Source organism: Melospiza georgiana, chromosome 14 (genome assembly GCF_028018845.1).
Source record: "Melospiza georgiana isolate bMelGeo1 chromosome 14, bMelGeo1.pri, whole genome shotgun sequence".
NCBI classification, from domain to species: domain Eukaryota; kingdom Metazoa; phylum Chordata; class Aves; order Passeriformes; family Passerellidae; genus Melospiza; species Melospiza georgiana.
This window is the reverse complement of record NC_080443.1, coordinates 3,569,700-3,591,470: the sequence shown is the minus strand read 5'-3', so window position 1 is coordinate 3,591,470 and position 21,771 is coordinate 3,569,700. Positions and strand designations below refer to the sequence as shown.

Here is a 21,771-nt window from a genome sequence, read left to right as displayed (position 1 = left end):
TTTATCACCACATTTTAAACTTTCATAAATACAGAAAGACTCTGCAGGAGGCACTAAAGCCAAGTCAGCAGCCAAAGTGTCAATGCCCTGCGCCCAGCAGCGCGGCCCGGCCCGGCCCCAGGCTCGGTGCCGCGGTTGCCCGGTAACCGCGCCCGGGCCCTCAGCGTCTGTGACGGCGCCGCGGCCTCAGCCCCCGCAGCCGCCCCGATGCTCATTCGCACCCGGCGCGCTCACCGGCGGCACTCGGCCACTGCCAGCGGAGCTGTTCGCACAACAGTGCTGTCTGTGAGCGAGAACTCGCAAAACATTGCTCTGCGAGGGACGCCTAAACTCGCAGAACAGTGGTTTCTGCCAGAGAGTCCTGAATTTCGTTTGAAGGTAAAGATTGACTCAAGTTGTACTTTCTGGGTTTGTCACAGCTGTGCTCTGAAAGAGAATGCCAAAGGGAAATACAGGATGGAATAATGCCAGTCTTCAGTTCGGTGGCATGTACAGCTGAGGGGATGAACAATACATGGTCTGCTGATGGTGCTTTTTTCTCACTGAGGAAATGCAACATTTCCTAAATATACTAGTCTATACATTTTTTCCTATAGTATGTATTTAAACTACTTATAGGTGAATGAGTTCTGTTCAAGTTTCAGTGGGTTGTTATGAATCTGGTTATTAAAATTATTAAGGAGATGCCCCTGGATTAAGGTGCAAACCGAGACCATGTGCAAAAGTCAATAGTTTGGATTTTATGGAACAGTAAATGTGAGGAAGAGAGAGGGAGAAAGAAATAGAAAAAGAAGAGGGGGAGGGAAGGGGCTGGGAAGGAGGGAATAGAGTGATAGAGACAGATTTAGTAGAAAATATCACCATTCCATGGATCCCATCCCATCCCATTCAGTCCTCTTCTGGTCTCTGTGGTGAGGTCTCACAAAATGTAAGACTCCAATGGATTAATGCAGATTTGGGCAAGGTGGGACTGCCCAGGTACCTCTCTGGGGTGGGGCAAGTTTGGCTCTGTCTCTTACTACTCTCAAATAATATAAAATCTTTAGCACCAGTATGTCCTTTGAGTCTGCCATGAATTGGGTTGTGGATTTTCAGATCTGTTGTGTTTCTCTGCATGCCATGCAGTCATCTGGTGCAAGGCCTCAGGAATGGCTCTGGGGGCACTTTGGAGGTCTTTGCTGGGTTATGACACCCCCTCAGCTGCCCCTCATGGGAATGTCCCCTGGATGTGGCCTTCTGGGGCTGGGGGGTTTTAGAGCTGAGCCAGTTTGTCTGGGGGAGGATGGGTGTCCTCTGCCCCTTACCAGAGGTTGTGCCTCACCCCCAAAATTTCCTCCTTCCCCCTCTGTTGATGGGAGGTTTGTGTGCCAACCTGGCCTCAGCAGACGAGTCTGTGGCTATGACTTCCCCAGCCTGAAGGCAGACAGAGCTGATTTTCAGGACAGCTGCTGGATTTGACTTTAGTGGGGATATATTTTTCTCCCTCAGCCTTGTTCACTTCTCCCCAGACCCCAGCTAACAGGACAACAGTGTCTGCTTTATCTTGTCTCAGGTTCCCTTAGGCAGCTTAACTCCCAGTGCCAAGTTCCAGTCAGGAGGCATTTTCAGGGAATGGTGGGCTTGAGGGTCTCAGCTTCTTTATATAGTTTTGTCACAATGGGCAAAAAGTCCTTTATAGCAATACTTAAGCCATTAACCATAACATTCCAATCTCTCACAAGTCCTGTGAGGAGCAGCTGAGAGAGCAGGGGGTGTTTAGCCAAAAAAGAGGAGGTCTACTCATGCTGTTTTTAAGTAATATTTGAGCTACAGCTTTGTCTGTTCAAACTATTAATAATATTCAGCATTTTAGCTCCAGGTTTCAGTACAATCCATCTTTGAATGGAATAAGGTACCCATATAGTTCAAATAAAGTCCAACTTAAGGCCTAACAACACTAGCTGCTTATGCCTAATGAGCACTTAGCTACTTTCAAATCATATAAAATCTTTAGCACCAGCATATCCCTTGAGTCTGCCATGAATTGGGTTCTGGATTTTCAGAGTTCCATTGTTGTTCCTTCCAGTTCTGTTGAGGCGCTGTCACTCCTCTGTGACATCATCTCTTCACAATGGCTTCTGGAGTGCCAAAGACACCAACACCTCGTATTTTGCTCAGGGAAAGACTGAAGGCTGATTCTGTGAGTAGCCCCTGGGGCTGTGTTAAGGCTGGAAACTGCCCTGCTCTCCCTGCTCTCCCTGCCCTGCTGTCCAGCAGTGCTCTGAAGCTGCAGAGCCCCTCCCCAGCCCTTTGTGCCGTGCTCCTGTTGCTGGGGCTGTCCTGGTGCAGTAGGGAACACTGTGGGATGGGTCAGGGACAGCCCAGCGCCCTGCCTGGCTGTGCCAGCAGAGCCAAGGGAAACCAATGTACAGCTGAAGCCCTCAGCACGGGCTTCTTTCCTTCCCCTTTGCCACAGCCATTCCTTCTGTCAGGCTGGGCACTCACCTGTGCTGCTCTGACCATCCTGCCCTTGGGCACCCGGGCACATGAGGGGGAAAGCTCAAACTCTGCCCAAAGCCTTGAGAGCCACGGCTGGTCCCAGCTGGAAGAGCTCCCAAGGCAGCTGTTCCCTCCCAGCTCCTGGGTGGGCACAGATGCAGCCCTGCAGGCAGCACTGGATGGAGCCAGGGCCACAAAGGTCCCTTGCTGTCTGCAGCTCACTTGGCTGAAGATGCCCCACTGCTGAGGCTCTGCCAAGGAGATCCCTCTGTTTTCTTCTGTCCAGGGCTCTGTCAGCCCACACAGAGAAAACCAATGCTAATTGACAGAGAGAGCTAAAACTTGGACACATTCCTGTGCACCTCACTCTTGGTACAGCTTTTCCTGCTTGCTTCCCTTGGACTCAGCCAGCAGTGCTATCTCCTGGCTGTGAGTTTTGAGTGTTGTGCAGGGATGGAGTTTGGGCAGTTCTGAGAGCTCCTCCCCACTCTCTGAAAGGTCACTGCCTCAATCCAGGGAAAAGTAAGAGGAAACAAATGCTCAAAGAGCAGAAATCCCCAACCATGTCCCATCAAATCACAGAGAGACTCATGGGACACAGCCATGTGGCTGGAGTATGTGTGTTCCACTCTGTGTTATTCATTTATTGGTGCTGAGTATTTCAGCAGCAAACTTCCAGGGCATCCAGAACTGTTCTAGTGGCTGTGATCATAAATCATTCATCAGTAGTAAGTGAACAAGAAAAGCCTCCATGAGCAAGGGCATTTCTGAGACTCTTGCTGCTTTTTTGCCTTCCAGCTGACTCCCTCTGCCTTCCAGAAGGAGATGTCTCTCAACACCAAGCAGAGGCTGGCCAGAGCTAAGAAGCTGAGTCTGCCTCCCATTGTCCAGCCTCAAGACAAGCCTGGGACCTCCCATCACAAGGTAGCCTTTCCCTGCCCTTGCTGTTTGATGCGATAATGGTGGAGGATGCCAAAAGAGCAGCTTGGCTTGAGCCTGCTCAGCCTGGTCCAGGAGCTTTTGGTCAGCCCAGGGCAGAGGTGGAGGAGCCACTGTTTGCCCAGCGTGGGCTGGGCTGATGTGCTCACCCAGAGTCTGCACTTCACTGGGGATCAGAGCAGAATCTTCCTCCCAGCAGCTGAACCTGTCTCTGCTCTCTCTGGCCTCTCCCTGCAGTTCTCAGCAGCTGCCCCAGAGCAGCGCTCGTTTCAGCCTTGCCCACCAGAGGTGGTGTTTCAGAACTACAGCCCCGGTGAGGTCTGTGAAGTGCCGCTGGTTCTGAGGAACAGGGACAAGGTGAGTGCTGGGACTGGAGGTTCAACGCTGTGCTGGAAGAGGAGAGCAGAGAAGGGTGGTTAAGGATGGCACCAGGGCATGTCCACCTGTGCCATCACAAGTGGCAAAACCATCATTCCATGTCTCTCCTGCAGGTTCCTCACTTGGTGAAGGTCACCTTGAAGAGCTCACCTTATTTCCAGCTGGTGGGCCCCAATGACGTGTGCCGCAAGGTGCCACCAGGCCTCTACACCACTGTCCGCATCCTCTTCACCCCTGGGCAGAGAAAGGTGAGTCTGGAGGGCCCAAGAGGTTGCTGTTTGCAGTGGAAAGTGGACCTGCAAGGCTGGACTCAGGGCATCTGGCCTGGCTTTTGAGGACCTGTTTGGTTTCAGAGGATCTAGAACTGGGAGATACTCTTTGCCCATGCTAAAGATGGAGATAAAGGCTCTGTGCTGAGACAGTTTCTTTTGCCACAGGATTATTTCCACCAGCTCCTCTGCACCACTGAAAATGAAGAGTTCATTGTGCCAATTTGGGCCATCGGTGGCCGAGCCATCCTGGACTTCCCTGACCAGCTGGACTTCTCCACCTGTCCGGTCAAGTACACGACCCAGAAGACCCTGCTGGTTCACAATGTTGGAAACCGGCCTGCTCGTTACGAGCTGAGCACCCAGAGGTGAGGCAGCTCATCTGTCCTTGTACAAAGGATATCTGTCACCTTTGGGTGATGGCAGAGTTGGGAAAGAGCAGCAAAAGGAACCAGAGCATCAGAGCTGCTGCCCCGCAGCCCTGGCTGGAAGTGAGCAGGATGTGTGGCATATGGTTTTGCTTTCAGTGTTCTTAGCAGGATGCAGCCTTTGAGCTTTCTCTGTCTCAGATTTCCTGGAGGGTGCTGGAACATGTTGGTAGCTGGCTTGCACCCTCCTGAGCACAAGCAGCTTCTGAAATGCTTACTCACCACTGCCAGCCAAATAGACCCATTCTCTAGGAGACCACAGGCACGTGGCTTTCCAGTGGTCCCCGCATCAGATGCCCAATATGAGAAGACAATCACTGTTTCTCCTGTTGGCTGAACTGGAGAGGGTAATGCATTTTTGACACCGTATCTGCAAGGAGACCAGTTCAGTTGGCTGGTGGTGTGTTGAGGGTTGTGTGATCCCAGAGGTCCTGGTGTAGGAGCTGAGCTCAGGAATGCAGCACAGACCTGCTGTCTAACCTCAGGCAGCTGAGTGGCCTTGATGTTTTTTTCTCTGGCAAAACAGAGGTCAAAAGGCAAATTGACTTTTCTGCTGTGAAACATGAGGGTCCAAGAGGAGCTTCCACCAAAGCCTGCCAGAGCTATTGGCAGCTCCAATCCAGGCTCCTCAGATGCTGCTCAAACAGGCTGCTGCTTTGGACTGTGCAAACATGTAGGCAGGAACTTGTAAATCCATGCACGGTTTTTCTCTGGGATTTCCAGATCTTGTTTTGTCACCACCAAAACAAATCCCCAATAAAGTCTGGTATCCTTTTACAATGTGCTTGCCAGCAGTTCTGTTGAGTGCTACAGAGCATGTTGGATCCTGCTTGATAGGGATTTAAAGAGTTTCTGAACTTTAGGAATTAAATCTTGAAGTAGATGAAATAGAGCCTAGATGTAGTGACAGAGGGAAAGATGGAGCTTGTGAGCTGCTGACTCTGGACAGAATTTTTCAGCACAGAGATGGAGCTGCTGTAACCTAACAGACTGAATTTATTAGAATAGTTAATGCCGCTTGACGTCAGAATTAACTGACCATCACTTAAAAGTAATAGATGTTAAGATTAGATGATATTTGAGTTTCTTCCTGCAATAAGTGTTAGTGGACACATGAGGCAATTCAATTAGCCCTATTTTTTTTGTCTCCCTTGATGTGGGAGACAACTTTTAATGAGATCAATTCTCCCAAAATCAAATCATTTAATAATGGCAGTTAAGACACCAGTGGACAAAAGAATGTTTGGCTGTAGCAGATAACTGTACCATGGGACTTGAAACAGATTGCAACCTCCTTGCACACAGCATCTACCAAAAGTGCAGGTGAATGGTGCTTTGAGAGACTTGGTCACAAAATTGCCAGCTTTGCTCACTGGTCAGCTCTGTTTCTAAATAATGTTAGGAGTACTTTGTCCTTGGTATCCATGGCCATAACTTTTGCCCAGCTCTGTCAGTAAGGGGAGCTGATATCTGATGAGAGTAAGCAAGATGCAAATGACCCTTGAGCCTCATTGCAGAGAGCTGGATACAGAGTATGGGGGAGATGAGGTCATTTCATCCCACAGGATCTTGTGAGGGCTGCATCTCCTCACACTAGAGTCAGTGGCTGTTTCTGACCCTGTCTGTTCTGTCTTCTGCTGACTGTGGTTGGTTTGCTCTTTGCTTGCACAAGTGAGCAGAACTGGACTGCAAGAGGGTTAACATCCCCAAATCTCCACCAAGAGCCCTACTGTCTCTGTGTTGCAGCCCTTTCTCTGTCACTCCGGCCATGGGAACTCTGGATGTTGGTGACGCCGTGGAGGTGGCAGTGGAATTTCGGCCACTGAAGACTGGTGACCATTGCAGGTCCCTTGTTGTGCACTACGACACAGGTGAGTGCTGGGCAGTGCTCAGGGCACTCTGTGCATCCCTCAGAGCAGAGCCTGTTCTAAGCAGAAAGGCTGGTGTGGCCGTGGGTTTCAAGAGGGAGATGATGATACTTTTCATGGGGTTCATGTTCTAGTCATCTAGTTTGTAGTCATGCAGTTTGTCATCTTGATCCTTGTAGAGCTCCTTGTAAATGCCATTTCTAGAGAGCATGTCTGGTATTTGTTGTTTGCATCTCGCCTGGGAAATGCTCACCTGCAACAGGAATGGTGAGCTTGAAGTCTGAGCCCAGATGAATCCCAGGAGCTGGCTGGGAATAATGAAGCTTTGAAAGCTCTGGAAATGAGGGAGCTTGGTAGGGGTCTGTTCTAGAGGGTGAAATGCTGGCAGGTTGTCAGGATGGCGTCATGCTGTGCACATGCAGCTCTCAGCTTGTGATCCATGGACTGATCCATGAAACTGCTCGTTCAGCTAAAAGCTGTGACACTTTCTTCTGCTGCCTGTGGTGTGCTCTGTTCCTTGTGCTTCCATCAGCCAGTGAGGCGAGCAAAGACTCCCCTGTGCTTTGTTCCAGGTGAAGACACCCACACAAGCCTTCATGCCAGAGCTGTGGATGCCCACATCAGGCTGGACAGGAATACTGTGACCCTGCAGAAGACGTACATCACCATGTCAAACAGCGCAACTGTGCTCATCCACAACCGCAGCGACATCACAGCCCGCTTCCAGTGGAAGGCTGTGGATACTGAGGAACAGGAGGATCAGCTGAGGCAGAGGTGGGTTTGAAAGATCCATTTCAGAGACATTCCGTGCCCAAGGGTAAAACTAACAAATGGCTTCAGGAGGTACTGGTGCTTTTGAATGGTTTTGGGTAAGTAAACCAGCCCATCTCTCCTGCCTCCCCCAAGCAGTTGTGTGTCAGGAAAAGCTGCCTGAGGTGGCTGATGGATTCTCCCTCAGCTGTGGCAGAGGCTTTGAGCCAGAAGGTTCTGTTGAGGGCTGCTGCCTTTGGAAAGCTCCCCTGAGCTTGCAAGTGTGGAGTGAACAAGTGACCCTCTGATCCATTTGGGACCCCATGGCTCAGGGTCAGCCCTTTGCTGTGGAGCTGCTCCTGCACTTCCACTTCTCTCTGCAAAGACGTGGCTTATTAAACAACCTGCTGGGTTTGTCTTTCCTATGCCTGCAGGCAGTATCACAGGATATACCAGCAGCAAAGGCACAAGTTGTATAGTTTTCTGAAGGAGCGTGAAGTGGACATCACTTGCCGAGAACGCCTTGCTCTTCTCAACCACACCTTCCAGAGTGAGGTAGCAAAGATCAGAGGAGATCCCATGCTGTTAGACGATGACATTTTCTCCCTTGTGCCAAAGGTAAATGATGGCTGAGAACCTCCCTTCCTGCTTCTCTCCTTCCTCTTCCTCCTCATCCCTGACTAAGGTCACTTGACTGATCCCTGCCTCAGCTGGCTTTGTGTGCCAAGAGAGAAGTCATCGGGATTCTGGTGAGGTCAGAGAGCTGGTTGCAAAAAGCATTTCTGCCCTGTGGGCTCCTGGCAGGCAGCAGGAGCCTGACTAAAGCTTCCAAACTCTGTTCTCAGTGTTATTGATGAGTGTTACTCACTCCTTGCTTGTCACTGATGCTCTAAATAACAGCTTACAGGACTGTGGTTGAAAACAAGAATTGTGGTGTCTGAAGATAAAGGTTTTGCTGTGTCCTTCTGCTTTAGGAGGGTGAGATCATGCCGAAGTGCTCGGCTGAAATCAGCGTGTTCTTCACGCCCCAGGCAGCCCAGGTCTATGAGCGAACAGTTTTCTGTGACATCTCAGGTACAGCTCCTTCCCCTGCCCCTCTCTGCAGTGAAGGCAGCTGCAAACACTCCCCCAGGTCACTGGGCTCCTGTGCCATGGCTGGGGAGGGTCTGTGCTCAGCAGGGCCCTGCTGGCACATGCCCACTGTCCCTGCAGCTTCCAGGACATCTCCTCTATTTTGATTTTTTCCCTCTCAGCTGTTCTGAATGCTGCCTGTATTTAGTCTGCTCCTCCTCCCTTGGGGAAAACACTCTGAGGTGCACCCAGAAGGAGGAAGAACAAAATTTCTGGCATTTCCTAAAGTTCCACACTCAGCACAGGGGTAGAAGAAAGGATGGTGTCTGTGGATGTACTGCATCTCCTGAGGGAAGGGAAGGGTCCATATCTGCTCCTGGGACATCAGGAGCTGGTCCCATGCAGCACAGAGTCAGGGACTAGCACTAAGGCAGCCTGGAAAATGCAGGAGAGCAGAAGGAATTCCTGTACTGAAATAGAAATCTCTCCCCAGGCCGTGAGAACAGGCTGCCCCTGCTCCTCATGGGGGAAGGCCTCGGGCCCCAGGTCCATTTCCACTTTGAGGAACTGAACATCGGGGAGGTTTTTGTCAGAGTAACCCACAGATATGAGGTAAGCAGAGAGATTGGGGTGGGTCCTGCTGGCTCCTAGGGTAGCAGTGAGCCTTGTGGACCTGTGGAATTCCTGGCAACTTGGGTAGTTGTGATGCTGGTCAATTTTGGGGGGATTTCTTGGAATCTGGATCTTTTGGATGGGGTCACAAAGGTGTGTCTGTTGTTCGTGAGACCCCAGGCCCTGCTGTTGGGCAGCCTTCTTTGGAGATCAGCTGGGAGGCTTCCTGCAAAACCACTTGACACATGAAACCAACACTGGGTCAAAAAGCTGCATGTTCAGAGGCTTTTGTTCCAGTCCCAGACACAAATCACCTTTGTGCTCAGGCTGTCCAAAAGCAGCTGGAACAAACTGGCTGCATTTGAGTTCAAGTCCATTGCAAACAGTTTTCAGCCATGTCCCTCCTGCATATTCGTGGGAGTCAGAGGAAAACCATCCACCCTCCTGGCTCAGCGCTGGTCAAAGCCCTTGGCAGTGCTTTCCCTTGCTGACCAGCCCCTCACCACACCTCAGCCATGATGTACCTCTGGCTCTAGAAAGAGCAAAGTGTTTCTGGGAAGGAGGCAAAGGAACTTCCTACATCTTTGCTTCTGGTTTCTCCCACTCCTGCTGTAAACAGGTTGGGCTGCAATGGAAGCTGAACGTGCCCTGCCCATGGTGGGGTTGGACACGTTTGAAATCTCTGTGGTGATGTCACTGGTAATGCTGTGATGCCCAGTGCTGCTCTAAGGGCCAGGTGTGAATGAACTGGGTGATGCTGAGCAGCCCCTCTGTGCTGCAGGTCAAACTGGACTGTCTCTGCCAGTGGGAAAACCCCAGAGTGGCTCTGGTTATATGAAGTTATCACTGCTTTGCATGAAAACCCCAAAGCTATACAAAGCTGTATTTCAATGTTGTATTTTTGGCTTCTGCCATGCAGCAGCACAAGGCATCTTCTGTCTTTTACTGGTGTTAATAGTTTAATTTGAACGTGACTCAGACTTCTGTAGGAAAGGAACATTCCTCATGTATTTCCACTTTGCTTTTCTGCTGCTGCAGGCATACCTGATCAACAAGGGGCCTATTGAGGCTCCCTTCAAACTCATCCCTCCAACCACAGCCATGGGCTCCTGCTTCACCTTCGTGCCCCAGGAGGGCATCGTGGCACCAGAGAAGCTCCAGGCCATCCGGGTCTCCTTCTGTCCCACCATCCGGGGGGAGTTTGAGGAACAATTCTATTTCCATGTGGCTGAATCCCCTAAGCCTGTGATCTTCACTGTCAGGTGAGGAGGACTTTGGGAGCTTGTTGGGCACATCTGTAGCAGTCTCTGGGTAATCATCTTCCATCTGCCTCATTTTGTGGTGGAGCAGAGAAAAAAGGTGTTGCCTGAGGTGGCTCTGGCATCCCTTTAGTGTGGGGTGCCTGCTGCCCTGTGTGGGTACCCAGGAGCTGCAATGACTCCTCCCTGCAGAGATGTCTCCTGCTTAGGCTGTTGCAGGCAGTGGGATGGATCAGCTTTGGGCAGCAGCTGCTCTGGGATGTCCCACCTGAACACCCAGCAAGGCCCCCAGGGCTTTGAGATGGGCCAGCCTGGGTCATTCTGCAGCAGCAGCAGTGTTTGTAAAAACTCCTGTGAATAATCCCTGCCAGATGGGCAGCAGCAGCCTCAGCTCCCCTCTCCCAGCCACGCTGTGGGGACAAGCTGTGCTCCCAGCTCCTGTGCACAGAGGGCTCTGGTGCCTCCTTTGCACAGCCAGCAAAGGGCTGATGTGGGAGTCAGGAACTGTGCAGCAGGAACTGTGCCAAGGACTGGGGCATCTGTCAGCTGCTGAGCACTTTGCTTTGGCTGCCTCCTGCCCCCGTGGGTGCTGTGCTGAGCACAGGGTGCTGGGGTGATTTGAAACCCAGGGTGGCTCTGACAGCAGCATTTATCCACCCTTTCCCTAAGGACACCCAAACCCTTTGTGATTCCCTTTAACAGAGGCACTGCCTCCCTGCCTTTGTCCCTGCAGGGGCTCTGTGATGGGACCCACTTTCCATTTTGATGTGCCCGCCCTGCACTTCGGTGACATCGCCTTTGGTGAGTGTGCCCTGGGCTGGCACCACAGTGTCAGAGCTTGCTGTGGTGCTGAAATGGAGCCCTTGAACATAAGAGCATTCGTCACTCGTGTTCCTCCACCACAGCCTCTTCAGGGTGTTCATTCAGGGCTGCTGGTGCCTCAGTTACCCTTTTGCCATCATGAGATCAAACAGGACCAAAGGAATAAAAAGTCAGCATCACTGTTTGGCCACTTCTTGTTTCCCTTTTAGTAAGTGGCACAATAAAGAAAGGCACCGGGCAGCAATATGGTTCTGTAATAGCAGATTCATCCTGCTTAATCTGATTTCATTCCTAAGGTTTCTTCAGCTGGGGGCAGCTCTTTAATCTTTGTTTCTTTAAACTGTGCTGCTGAATGTTGTCTGCATGAGTTACCTCAGTGGCATTTGAGAGTGTGACGTCCTTTTTGTGCCTCTCCTGCACCCCTGCTGCAGTCACTGTTGATGGGCATGGAGAAGCCCTGGGCTGTGCCTGCAGTTGGCTTTTCCTCCCCATCTGGGTTTAAATGACTCTTGGTAAGCAGGCTGGGAGATGTCTGCTCCACACATAGCTGGCCAGCCAAGCCCTAGATCCACTGCAATGAGCTGTAGTTCAGATAACAAAGAAGTAAAATCCAAGCACAGTTTTATCCTACCAGCAGGATATTCACACCAGCAATCACGAGGTATTGATGCCTAAATGGGGATTTGTGTCATTTTCTTAGGTTTTCCTCACACCTTGAAGTGTTGCCTGTTTAACACCTCCCTGACACCCATGGGCTTCTCCCTCTACATTCCTGGGGATGGCTTGGGAGTGCCCAGTGTTAGCAGCACTACTCAGATAGGCAAACCCAGCAGCCAGTTGTGGAGGAAGGAAGTTCGTGTTCTGAGGAGATTACAGGAATTTACCATAAACCCCCACAGCGGGACCGTCCGTGCCCTGGGATCCCAGGATATCAAGGTATGGGAAGAGTCCAGCTGCTGGGGCTGAGGCTTCACTGCAGTGTGGGAGGGCTTTAGCTCTGGTGCCAGCTTTGAGCATCCTGGGAGTGAGAGATCTGCACTGCTGGGAGGCCTCTGCTAGCTGGGTTACCTGGGATGTTCCTCAGGAGCACTGTTTTGTTTCCAAAATCATACACTGAGATCAATACCATATGGTCAAGTCCTGAAGCCATTCTTGTGTTTTTGAGAACAATTTCTTTGATTGCAAGTGGGCAGAGGAAGGATGAAAACAGAAAGTTGCTGTTAAAGAGAGAGATATCATTGTGGAAAGCAGTTTTCTTCTCTTCCTGGTCTTGTTTCTCATCTCCTGGGCAGCAGATGAGTTGTATTCACTGCAGGAATCTTCAGTGGGGACAGAAAATACTCTGCAGCCACAAACTGCCCAGCATGTGCTGGGCCACACTCTGCCCTCAGCTTCCTGCTGAAAGGCTGGACTTGTTCCATTGGAGACAACAGACTTCTTCTGCATTTATGTCATTGTAGTCAGGTGAAAAATTAGTCCCTTTAGCAAATCTCATATTGCCAGAGGGCTTTTTTTACTCTCAAAGACTGTTGCTCTACTTAGGGACCAGCAGAAGAATTAAAGGACAATCCTCCCTTTGTCTACCATGGAACAGGAGTTGGAGGACAGCACACATGGGTAATGAGAATTTTGGGAGTTAGGAAATACTTGCTGCACTTCATTTCTTTTCTGCCAGGTCACCCTGTGTCCCAACACTGTTGGGGACTACAATCTGGAGCTGGTGCTGGACGTGGAAGATGTTGGCAGGAAGGTGTTTGCACTGCCCCTCACAGCCAGGTACCAACACCTTTCCTGCACCTGCTTGTCTTTGCTCGGGCATCCAGCACCAGCACACTGCCTGGCTGCAGCTCCAAAGGAGAAGTGCTGCTACATGAGCTGGATCTGCCCATCTAGACATGAGAACAGTGCCAGGAAAGCAGCCCTTAGTGACATACCCCCCTGCTCACAGCCAGCCATGGCCCTAGGCCTTTTTCTAAAGGGAGCAGGAATAACATGAATTGTTGGTCCGGGCTTTGGTGCTTGAGCTGGAACAAATTTCCAAAGGCTTGCCTGCCCTTCTTCCTGCAAGTGGTGAACTTATGCTGCTTGTGAGCACCCTGCAGCAGTGGTTTGGAACACAGTGAGCAGCCTGCTGAGAGCTGGGGTCTGGGTCCCTTCAGCAGTGCATGTGCAGTGGGGAAGAGGCTCCAGGCAGGAGTGGGGAGAGCAAAAGGTCTTACAAAGAGGACTGTAGTCCTTGATGTGGAAGGTTGTGGGAACTCAGCATATCACTCCTGATGTCCAGAGTTGCCGAGATAACCCTTGGGGGGCTCGGAAATCCTGGAATGTTGCCAGAAGTGCTTGGTGGTTGGATTTTGACCCTGCAGGGGATGTGCCACCTCTGTGAGGACAATAGAATCACTTGGGGATAAGTGGTGTAAGAATTAATTATTCACAGGGTGGAAATACAGGTTTTAGGATTTTGGTGCAGGGGGGTTGTAGGAGACAAGATGGAGGAATCGGGGCGTGTCTTGCCCTTCTTCTTTCTTCTTCTTGTCGTCCATCTTCTGTGGTGATGTTGGCACTTTGGGATTGGTTCATGTTGAATGTGCACTTGTTAGTATGGGTAAAAGGTATTGGAAAGTAAAGGTAAATATATTGTACGTAGTTTTTAGTATAAAAATAGACGACCGCCCAGTGGGAGGTCAATGTGCCCTTGGCTGCCTTGCTGGTCAGACCTCTGTCGGGCTGGAAGAAAATTTTGTAGATAAGAAATAATGAACAACACTGAAGACCGAAAAATATGAAGAGTGCACTCATCCTTTGGAGCGCGGGCTGTCCCAAGGCATAGGATGCTATGTGTGACCGGGCAGAGACAAAAGGCCGGACCGGTCAGAAGGTCAGCTCAGCTTTCGCTGCTTCCCTCTGGCTCTGTTGAGTCATGTTCTCAGAGCTGAGACCAAAAGTCATTCTTGCTGCAGCAGAATTCCATCCTGCTGTGCTGCTGTGGGTGTCAGTTTAGTGCCAAGAGGGATGCAGTTCCCTGGTGCTGTTCCCTCTCCCAGGCAGAGCCATCCAGTCAGTGCCTGGGCTGCCATTTTGTAAAGCAAGCACAAATGGGGACAGTCAGTGTAGAGACCCATGGGGGAAAGAATTGAGGCAGCTCTAGGAACTGGAAGAAGTTGATCACCTGCACTGTGGGCCTTGTGCCCTTCACTGCTGGAAGAAATGATTCAGTTTTCAAGCAGGACAACAGTGCTGGAGGAGAAAAGGGAGTCATTTTCACTGATACACTGGAGTCTTGTGTTCCTTGAGCCTTGGTGGGCACTGGTCCTCACTGGAAAGGCTCCCCCAGAGCTCAGGGACCACTGGCACTGTTACAGGAGTCCTTGCAAGTGTCCTTGGGCAGAGAAGGGGCAACACTGCTAAGACAGCTCTGGACTACTGTAGGACTGCTCTACTACTCTACTCTGTTAGATTTGCAAATACCTTACACTCCATTGCATGCTCTTGGAGGACAAAAGTTCTCCATGCTCCCAGTGTCTCTCATTCCCCTGGGGTCATTTCTTCGCCCAGGTGCATCGTTCCTACACTGCGAGTGCTCAACCCTGTCGTGGAACTGGGGCACTGCTGCTTGAAGGTGCTCTATGATGAGAAGGTGACCCTGGTGAATGACAGTGACTTCCCTGGCTGCTACTGTCTTCTCCCTCAGGTTTGGCCTTGCATCCATCTCCTCCCCTCAGATTTTACTGGGGGGGTTATTAGGGGAATGAAAGGGTTTGGATAAGACCTTGCTGGTTTCTATTCAAAGCTAAAGGTTTTCTGAGAACAGGAACCTAAATACAAACTTTAGGAAGAAGTTTAACATCTTGAGGAAGATGTTTAGAGTCTAGTCCTTGACTTGTTTTCACGTGGCAGAGCTTCGAGGGCAGTGAAAATCCGATGCAAGGAAGCTGTCAGCACCCAAGTGGGTGTCTCTGATGCAGCAACTTTTGGACCCCTGGGGATGCTGAGCACCTACACCTTGCATCTTGGTTTTTGCTTTCTTGCTTTCTCCTGAGAAGTTTTACAAGCGTGTGGGAGTTGCTCTTGTGGTAGAGGTTAAGGAGTTTAAAGTTTCCTCCGTTCTGAAGATGCCTTTGATTCTGTCCCTGCCAGGAACACAAGGAGGAGGCTGCTGCGTGGTACTCCAGCCTTGCACCCTCGGGGATTATCGAGGCTCACAGCTCGGTGCAGATCCCAATTACAGTCCAGGCCCAGTTGCTGGGACAGTGCAGCATCACTGCCAAGCTGGCCGTGTTTGGGAGACCAGGATCCCCACTGGTGAGAGCAAGGGGACTTGTGTGCCTTGAGCAACTCCTCCCAGTGGGGTGTAAACTGCACAGGGATTCTTCCAGGAGCTTGTGATTCATGGCTGGTGTGGACAAGGACAGAAGGGACTGGTGGCACAAGCAGCAGCTCGTGCCTAGGAAAGAGGAAGAGTGGAAGCCTCACAGGTGGCAATCTGAGTGCCTGACCCAGCACAGAGTTACAAATGTGGGAGATGGGATAACAAGCCCAGGCTGAAACCCAAACCAGTCCCTGGGTCTCATACTCTGCCATGTTATCAGATGAACACAAGGGCTGCTTCATTACAGCTGTTCAGCATCACATCCCTGAATCCTGCTAAAGCAAGCACTGTTTGCTAAAGGAATGTTTTGTGCAGAGCTGGACTGAGGCTTCTCTGAAAGCCAGGTCCCTCAGGTCTGAGAAATACCCAGCATATCTCCTCAAGAAAAGCCCACCCAAAACAAAATGAATGTCCACACAACTTGCATCTGGAGCACAGGCTTTGCTTGTTTTTTCCACCAAGTTTGGAAATGGATAAAGCAAGCAATTTCCTGAACTAAAGCCTCCTAAAAGAGGACTCTGAAGATTCTGAAGAAGATTCCAAGGACTGTAAAGAAGATTCTAAAAGAGCTCCTAAAAGAGGCACATATCATAACAGCAAGTGGCTACAAAATACAGGCCCAGTCTGCCAGACATGGATGCTCTTCATCCCTCCATAGTCTGCTTTGTGCCATGAGCACCCCACAAAGGCAGCAGTGCTGCAGGATGTGGACATAGTTTAGCAAAGAATTCCATGTTCCTTGTCCCATCATCTGTGCTACCTCTGCAAGAACAATCCTTTTGAGTTTCAGACTATTAAGTCAGTTGAGACTTTTTTTTAAGGAAAAAATACTGCTTGAATGATGCAACTACTAATTGATGCCCCTTACTCATATATATGAAGATTACACATCAGCACAAACTGAAGGCAGCTAACTTGCCTCATCTCCACTCTGAAGAGCCTGCCTTGCTTCTGGCTCGTGCTGCTTTCACCAGTGCAGCTTTTTGAATTGTAAAGATTCTTCAAGGATGGCTGTGCAGCAGCAAAGGTTGGGAAGGTGCTTTGGGCCAAGGTGGAGCATTTGAATGAAGCAGGCAGGAGGTAAAGGAAAGAGCCATGTGGAAGAGGTGTGAAGAAGCAAGCATGGCAAACAGCAGTGCTTTGTGCTCTGATGATGGGAGCTTGTGGCTTTCAGGTGGGATCACTGCAGACCCCACACTTGCTCCAGGCCTTCTGTTTCAGTCTGCACCACTGACAACTTCCAAGGGCCATCATTGTCCCCAGTCTAGGAATGCTCTTGGAGCTGGCTGTGTTTTTAAAACTGCCTTTGTTGCGTCTTTTGACCTTTGCTACCTTCTTCCTGGAACAGGAAATCCGTTTAGAGTGCGTTGGCCAGGGCCCCGTTGTCTATGTCCATCCCAGGGAGATAAACTTCGGCTCTATCCCAGTCCTAGAGGATTGTTCCAAAACTCTCCACCTCGCCAATCAGTGTAAGATTCCTGCAGCCTTCCAGGTGGAGATGGTAAGTGTCTGTGGGGCTGTTTTCCAGGGACAGGTGCTGGTTACCAGCAGCCCTTGACTTGTTTTTGTATGCAACGTTTCTGTACTGTTCTGTGTGAGTGGAAGCAAGATATTCCATCCAAGGGCAAGCAAGAGGAGCCAGGATCTCAGGCACGCCTCTGTGAAATAGTTTGCAGAGAGATTGGAGCAGAAATGAGTCTGGATCATGTTTGCAAGTTCTCTCTTTATTTTATGGAAGATACTTAGCTGTGCAAGTCCTGTTTTTGGAGCTCTGAGATCAAGAGAAGCCTGTGGCCCTTTGCTCCTAAGAGGGCATGGATTTCCCCATGGACTCCCCATTCCATCTGCATTTGTTTGTGCCAGACTTGTGTTAATGGCAGAAACCAGAGTGTGAGATCTGCCCTCAAACTGCTCATGAGGAGGCAAGTTTCACAACTCCTGTGGGTCAAACCAGTGGTGCTGTTGCAAACAAATGCACCTGTGAGGGTTGTGCACCCCCAGAGCCTGTGGTCTCTGCAGCATTGCAGAATGGCTCTGGAGATCACCTGCAGAGGAAGGTTGTTTCATTCCTGGAGGTTACAGAGGGGGACAAGCCACAGGGCTGGAGCTAAAGCTTGAAAAAGCTTTGAAAAGAGATTTGATCTTCTGTATATTGGGTGGGTTCAACTTCTGGAGCTGGTTAAAGCCAACCCTGATCAAGTGGACTTGTTTGTATTTGTGGATAAATCATCAGGTGCTGTGTGAGAGTTCAGGCTCAGCCTCCTGGGCCAAGGAGGAGGGGCGTGAATTTTCCTCTTGCTGCTTTTCCAGCTGTTTGGGGGATAAATGTTATCCCAAAGTGGAGGACTGGCAGGGCAGTTTTTCCTGACTCCACAATGGAGTTCTGCTTTCAGCCTCTGCAGGGAGCAGTGCACCTTGGCTGGGTGCTCATGGTGTGTAAAGGTTGGGTTTCACATGCTCCTGCCAGGGCCAGACCTGCAGAGCTGTGTCTGTACAGCTGTGCTGGTGCAAGGCCTTTCCCCCTCCTTTGGGCACCTTCCAGCTCCCTTGCTCAGTCCATGAAGTCCATGAGAAAGCAGATGACAAGAGTTCTTGGGAAGAGTGGGCCATGCCCACAGAGCACATGTTGTCCAGTTTTCATTCTGCTTCCTGCTTTCCTGCTCTGCTATAAGCACTTAGAGGTGACTTTTCCAAAGCAGAGGGCCCTGGGGCACCTCTCTACAGCTGATGATTGGTGGGGAGTGAGGGCTTCAGTCCTTCAGGGGGTGTTGAGAAGCACTGGTGGCCCCTTGGGAAAGGAGATTTGGGATTTTGCTCAGCTGGCTTTGCAGAGTTATCCTTCAGGCTCTCAGCAGTGTCCTCCAGCTGTGTGGCTGCTGGGCTGGGATTTGAGCAGTCCTGCCTTCCTCCAGCCATGAGCCTTTGTGCACACCCAGCTCCGCTGCCAGGAAGCCAGCAGGGAGTAAACAGCTTCCCTTGGCAAGCGCTCCAAAGAGAGCCAGCAGGGGGAATTACCTTCTCCTGAGGAGGAGCTGCCCTTGGGTTGAGCAAAGCAGGGCTAATGACCCGAGTCTGTTAAAGGAAGGTAAAATACAGGTTGTATAAGCTCTTGGGGAGTTGCTGTGCTGGACACCATAGCTTACATTTAGGGAAATTAAACGTTTATGGTTTTTATACTCATCTCTTTAGCCTTCCCGTTTTCTGCACCTCACAGCAGAGCACGGTCCATGGCTTCCATCTAACTTTGTGTTTGGCTTTTCCTACAGGCTGTGGAGCGTTCCTGCTGGAGGATTGAGCCCAGTAAAGGAGTGGTCCCCCCCAGTTCTGAGGTGTCCGTGGCTATTGTAGCTAACCTGAATGACACAGTGAAATTCCAGGAGAAGCTGAAGGTGTTCATTGAGAACAACCCTGTGACCATCATCCCTCTCCAGGCTGTGGGCATTGGCACCACAGTTGTCTCGGACAAACCTCTCGTTCCAAAGCTCGACTTGAAGTCCTGCTTCAGGTAGGAGACTCTAGAAACTTCCACATCTCCTGTGTGTTCAGCAAGGAACAATATTTCCATAGCCCTTCAGGTTAGATCTTCAGTACTCAAGGTCCCAGCTCTGTTTCCATGAAACCACAGGAATTCATTGAGAAATATGTCAAATATCCAGATATCCTGGAAAGCCACAGAAATGGAAAAGCTGGAAGACCTGGCAGGGCTGAAGCTTTGAGCCTGGGCAGCATTTTGGGCAGAGGTTTTATTGCAGAGTGCGCAGTCAGGGAATGCCATCGGGGTGAAGCTGAAGCTGAGTGATGCCAGGGAAATAACAGCTCCCGTGACATTTTCCATCTCTCTTCTCTTGCAGCTTCAGTCGCTGCTTTTACCACTTCCAGCTGACGAACAGAGGCCGCCGCACGCAGCGGCTCTACTGGAGCACGGAAGGGTTCCGCACCTTCCGCCGCAGCGCGCGGGCCCCGGCCCCCGCGGGCCCCCCGGGCAAAGGGGCTCCCCCCATGCCCAGGCCTGGCAGCCCCGTGTTCAAGCTGTGCCCAGTGCAGGTGGACCTGAGGCCGGGCCAGACTGTGGACATGGTGCTGGAAGGCTGCTCCAGCACTGTCCAGGTGAGGCCCTGCCCAGGGCTGAGCCTTCCCCATCAGATCCCCTCCACTGCAGCTTCTTCTGCAGCCCCTTGACACTGGCCTGCCACAAGGAGCAAGGGACTTCAAGAAACTGTTTCAAAGCCAGTTGCTTTCCTTGCTGGCCACCATCAGTTGCTAAGGCTCTTTTGTGTTTCCCTAGCTACCATAAACCCAACTTGCTGATCCCAAAATACAGACTGAAGGAAGTACTGCTCCTTTGGGCAAACAGGGCTTACCTGTGTCATGTGCTGAGGCAGAAAGGGAGAGCAGAGAAAAGAAGTTGCACTTAGGCTAGAAGCCCAGGCAGGAAGCAAATTAAACTACTGTCAAGTGCTTTTTCTGAGGGAAAAACCCTTTACCCAGGCAGTAAAACAAATGCCCTGGGAATGGCAGGAGAGTCTGGGAGCAGCATTGCTTTTCCTCTGAAGACAAATGTGGGCACAGGGCTGCTCTAGCTATGAGTCCTGGAGGGGGAAAACACAGTGTGCCAGCTCTAATGATCAGTGCAATGTCCATCCAGGCAGGAAACTGTTCCCAGACATTGTCAGAATTGACAGTTTGACTTTGGTCAACTTTTCTATCACTGCTTGCCCCAGTGTCTCAGCCACCCCTGGTGTCCCAGGGACAGCCAGGTTCTGCAGCACCCCTGGAGAGCAGCTCAGAGGGGGAGATTTTAGCAGGGTCTGGGAGTGTTCTCCTACCTGGACCTTTCTTTCCAGGGGAAATGAAACTCTGCAGAGAAGATGCCAGCTAAGTCTGGTATGCATTCCCTGGCTCCAGGAGCCCTGGGCACAGATATTTAGAATACATAGGTGGCAGCACAGAAAGAAAAGAAAGCTATTGAGGAGAGCAGAGACTAATTACAGTCCCTAATAACAAGTGACAGGAATGGGGCCCATGGGTGGGTGGCAAGGCAGTGTGGGGTGTTGGGCCTGCCAGCACACACTGGGACACAAGGGAATCTTGTGTGCAGGAGGTGAAGGAGCGGCTGCTGTGCCACGCTGTGGTGGGGAAAGAGACAGCAAAGAAACAGATCCTGCAAACAGATGTCATCTGCAACTTCATCTGCCCTGCAGTGCAAATGTCCCCCAGAGCCATCGCTTTCCGTGTGGAAAAGGTAAAGTCACCAGATTGCATCCTGGCATTTAAAGGTGTAACTCTTAACTTGGCTGGAAGTAAATAGAAATATATGCACTTCTGGGGCTGAAAAGTGTGAAATGCATTGGAAAGGGAAGGAGGTCTATGGCACTTGAGGTTGTTTTCCCTTATCTCCTGTTTCTGTAGAAACCCAGTGATGTCCTGACACTGCAGTACCAGCCGCTGACATTAAAAAACACCAGCTCCCTGCCATTCAGCGTGGTGCTGGACTTGGAGCAGCCCTTCCTGGTCTGCAATGTGAACCGGAAGCCCCTCCCTGCAAATTGCAAGGTGAGCCTCTGTGGGCTTGTGCAGTGGGGTTTGAGGAGGAGGGATGTGGTGCTGCACTTCTGCTGGGAGCTCCTCAAGTTGAGAAGCTCATTCTGTAGTGTCAGCAGTGGATTGGCCTGAGCTGAATCAGCAGAGCTGCTGAAGGAATCAAAATCTTATCTGAATTGGTAACATCCATGCTGGCTCTAAAACACGAGGAGAGGGGAGCAGGAAAGCAGACTGAGGCAAGCCATGCAGTAAAGGTGTCTCCTGGAAAGCATGCCAGCTCTCCAGCAGCCACCCCCTTGGATTGGGGCTGAGCACAGCAACGGGAGCCTGAGGGATCCTGGGCTGGACTGTGGTGCCTGCAGTCAGACCCCTGCTGTAGAGAGATGAACCATGAACTGAGGAGCCCATGCTGGGCTCGCTTTGAGCATTTACTGTTTGCTGCTGTCAGGCCTTGGGACATCATCCCACAGGTGATTAATTACTGCTCATCTCCTTGCAGGCTTTGCCAGTGGGTGTAGGGAAGGAACTTCATCTCTGCATCTGCTTTAACCCAGCTTATAAGAACAGTCTGATCAGCTGGGTGGTAAAGAAGATTCTCAGGGTGAGCTTCATGGAGCATCCTCATGTGGAGAAGATCCCTCTTCGGGGGGAAGTCTGCTTCCCAAATCTCCACCTCCCCACCAAGGCCGTGGACTTTGGCTGCATCATAAATGACACTGAACAAGAGTTGAAGATGGAGATGACCAACTGCAGCCCACTCCCTGTCAACTACCACTGGTCATTCCTGACAGACAGCCAGGTGAACACCATCAGGTATGAGCATCATCATCCCCATGCTGCTGCGAGCATGGAGCTGCTCCAGCCTGGCTCTGAGTGGCTGTCACTGAGCTCAGCACACCAGCACCCAGCCAGGGGCTGCAGTGCAGTGAGCAGCTGCTCTTGCAGGCACCTCTCTCCCCCACTACAGGTCCACCATCACAGTTATGT

General features: G+C 51.0%; 1 protein-coding gene across 1 annotated transcript; it reads left to right on the top strand.

Annotated features, from left to right (window-relative positions):
* Positions 1-207: 207 nt before the first annotated feature.
* LOC131089619 (hydrocephalus-inducing protein homolog) lies at positions 208-21,356 on the top strand. Its single transcript, XM_058034448.1, has 22 exons — positions 208-378; positions 3,277-3,402; positions 3,655-3,774; positions 3,909-4,043; positions 4,233-4,432; positions 6,239-6,363; positions 6,933-7,134; positions 7,545-7,728; positions 8,085-8,184; positions 8,675-8,793; positions 9,832-10,055; positions 10,786-10,853; positions 11,575-11,810; positions 12,550-12,650; positions 14,430-14,565; positions 15,012-15,176; positions 16,592-16,744; positions 18,510-18,748; positions 19,095-19,350; positions 20,342-20,485; positions 20,653-20,796; positions 21,339-21,356. Exons 1-22 carry the CDS (start codon positions 208-210, stop codon positions 21,354-21,356), a joined length of 3,366 nt encoding a protein of 1,121 aa, XP_057890431.1.
* Positions 21,357-21,771: the final 415 nt, after the last annotated feature.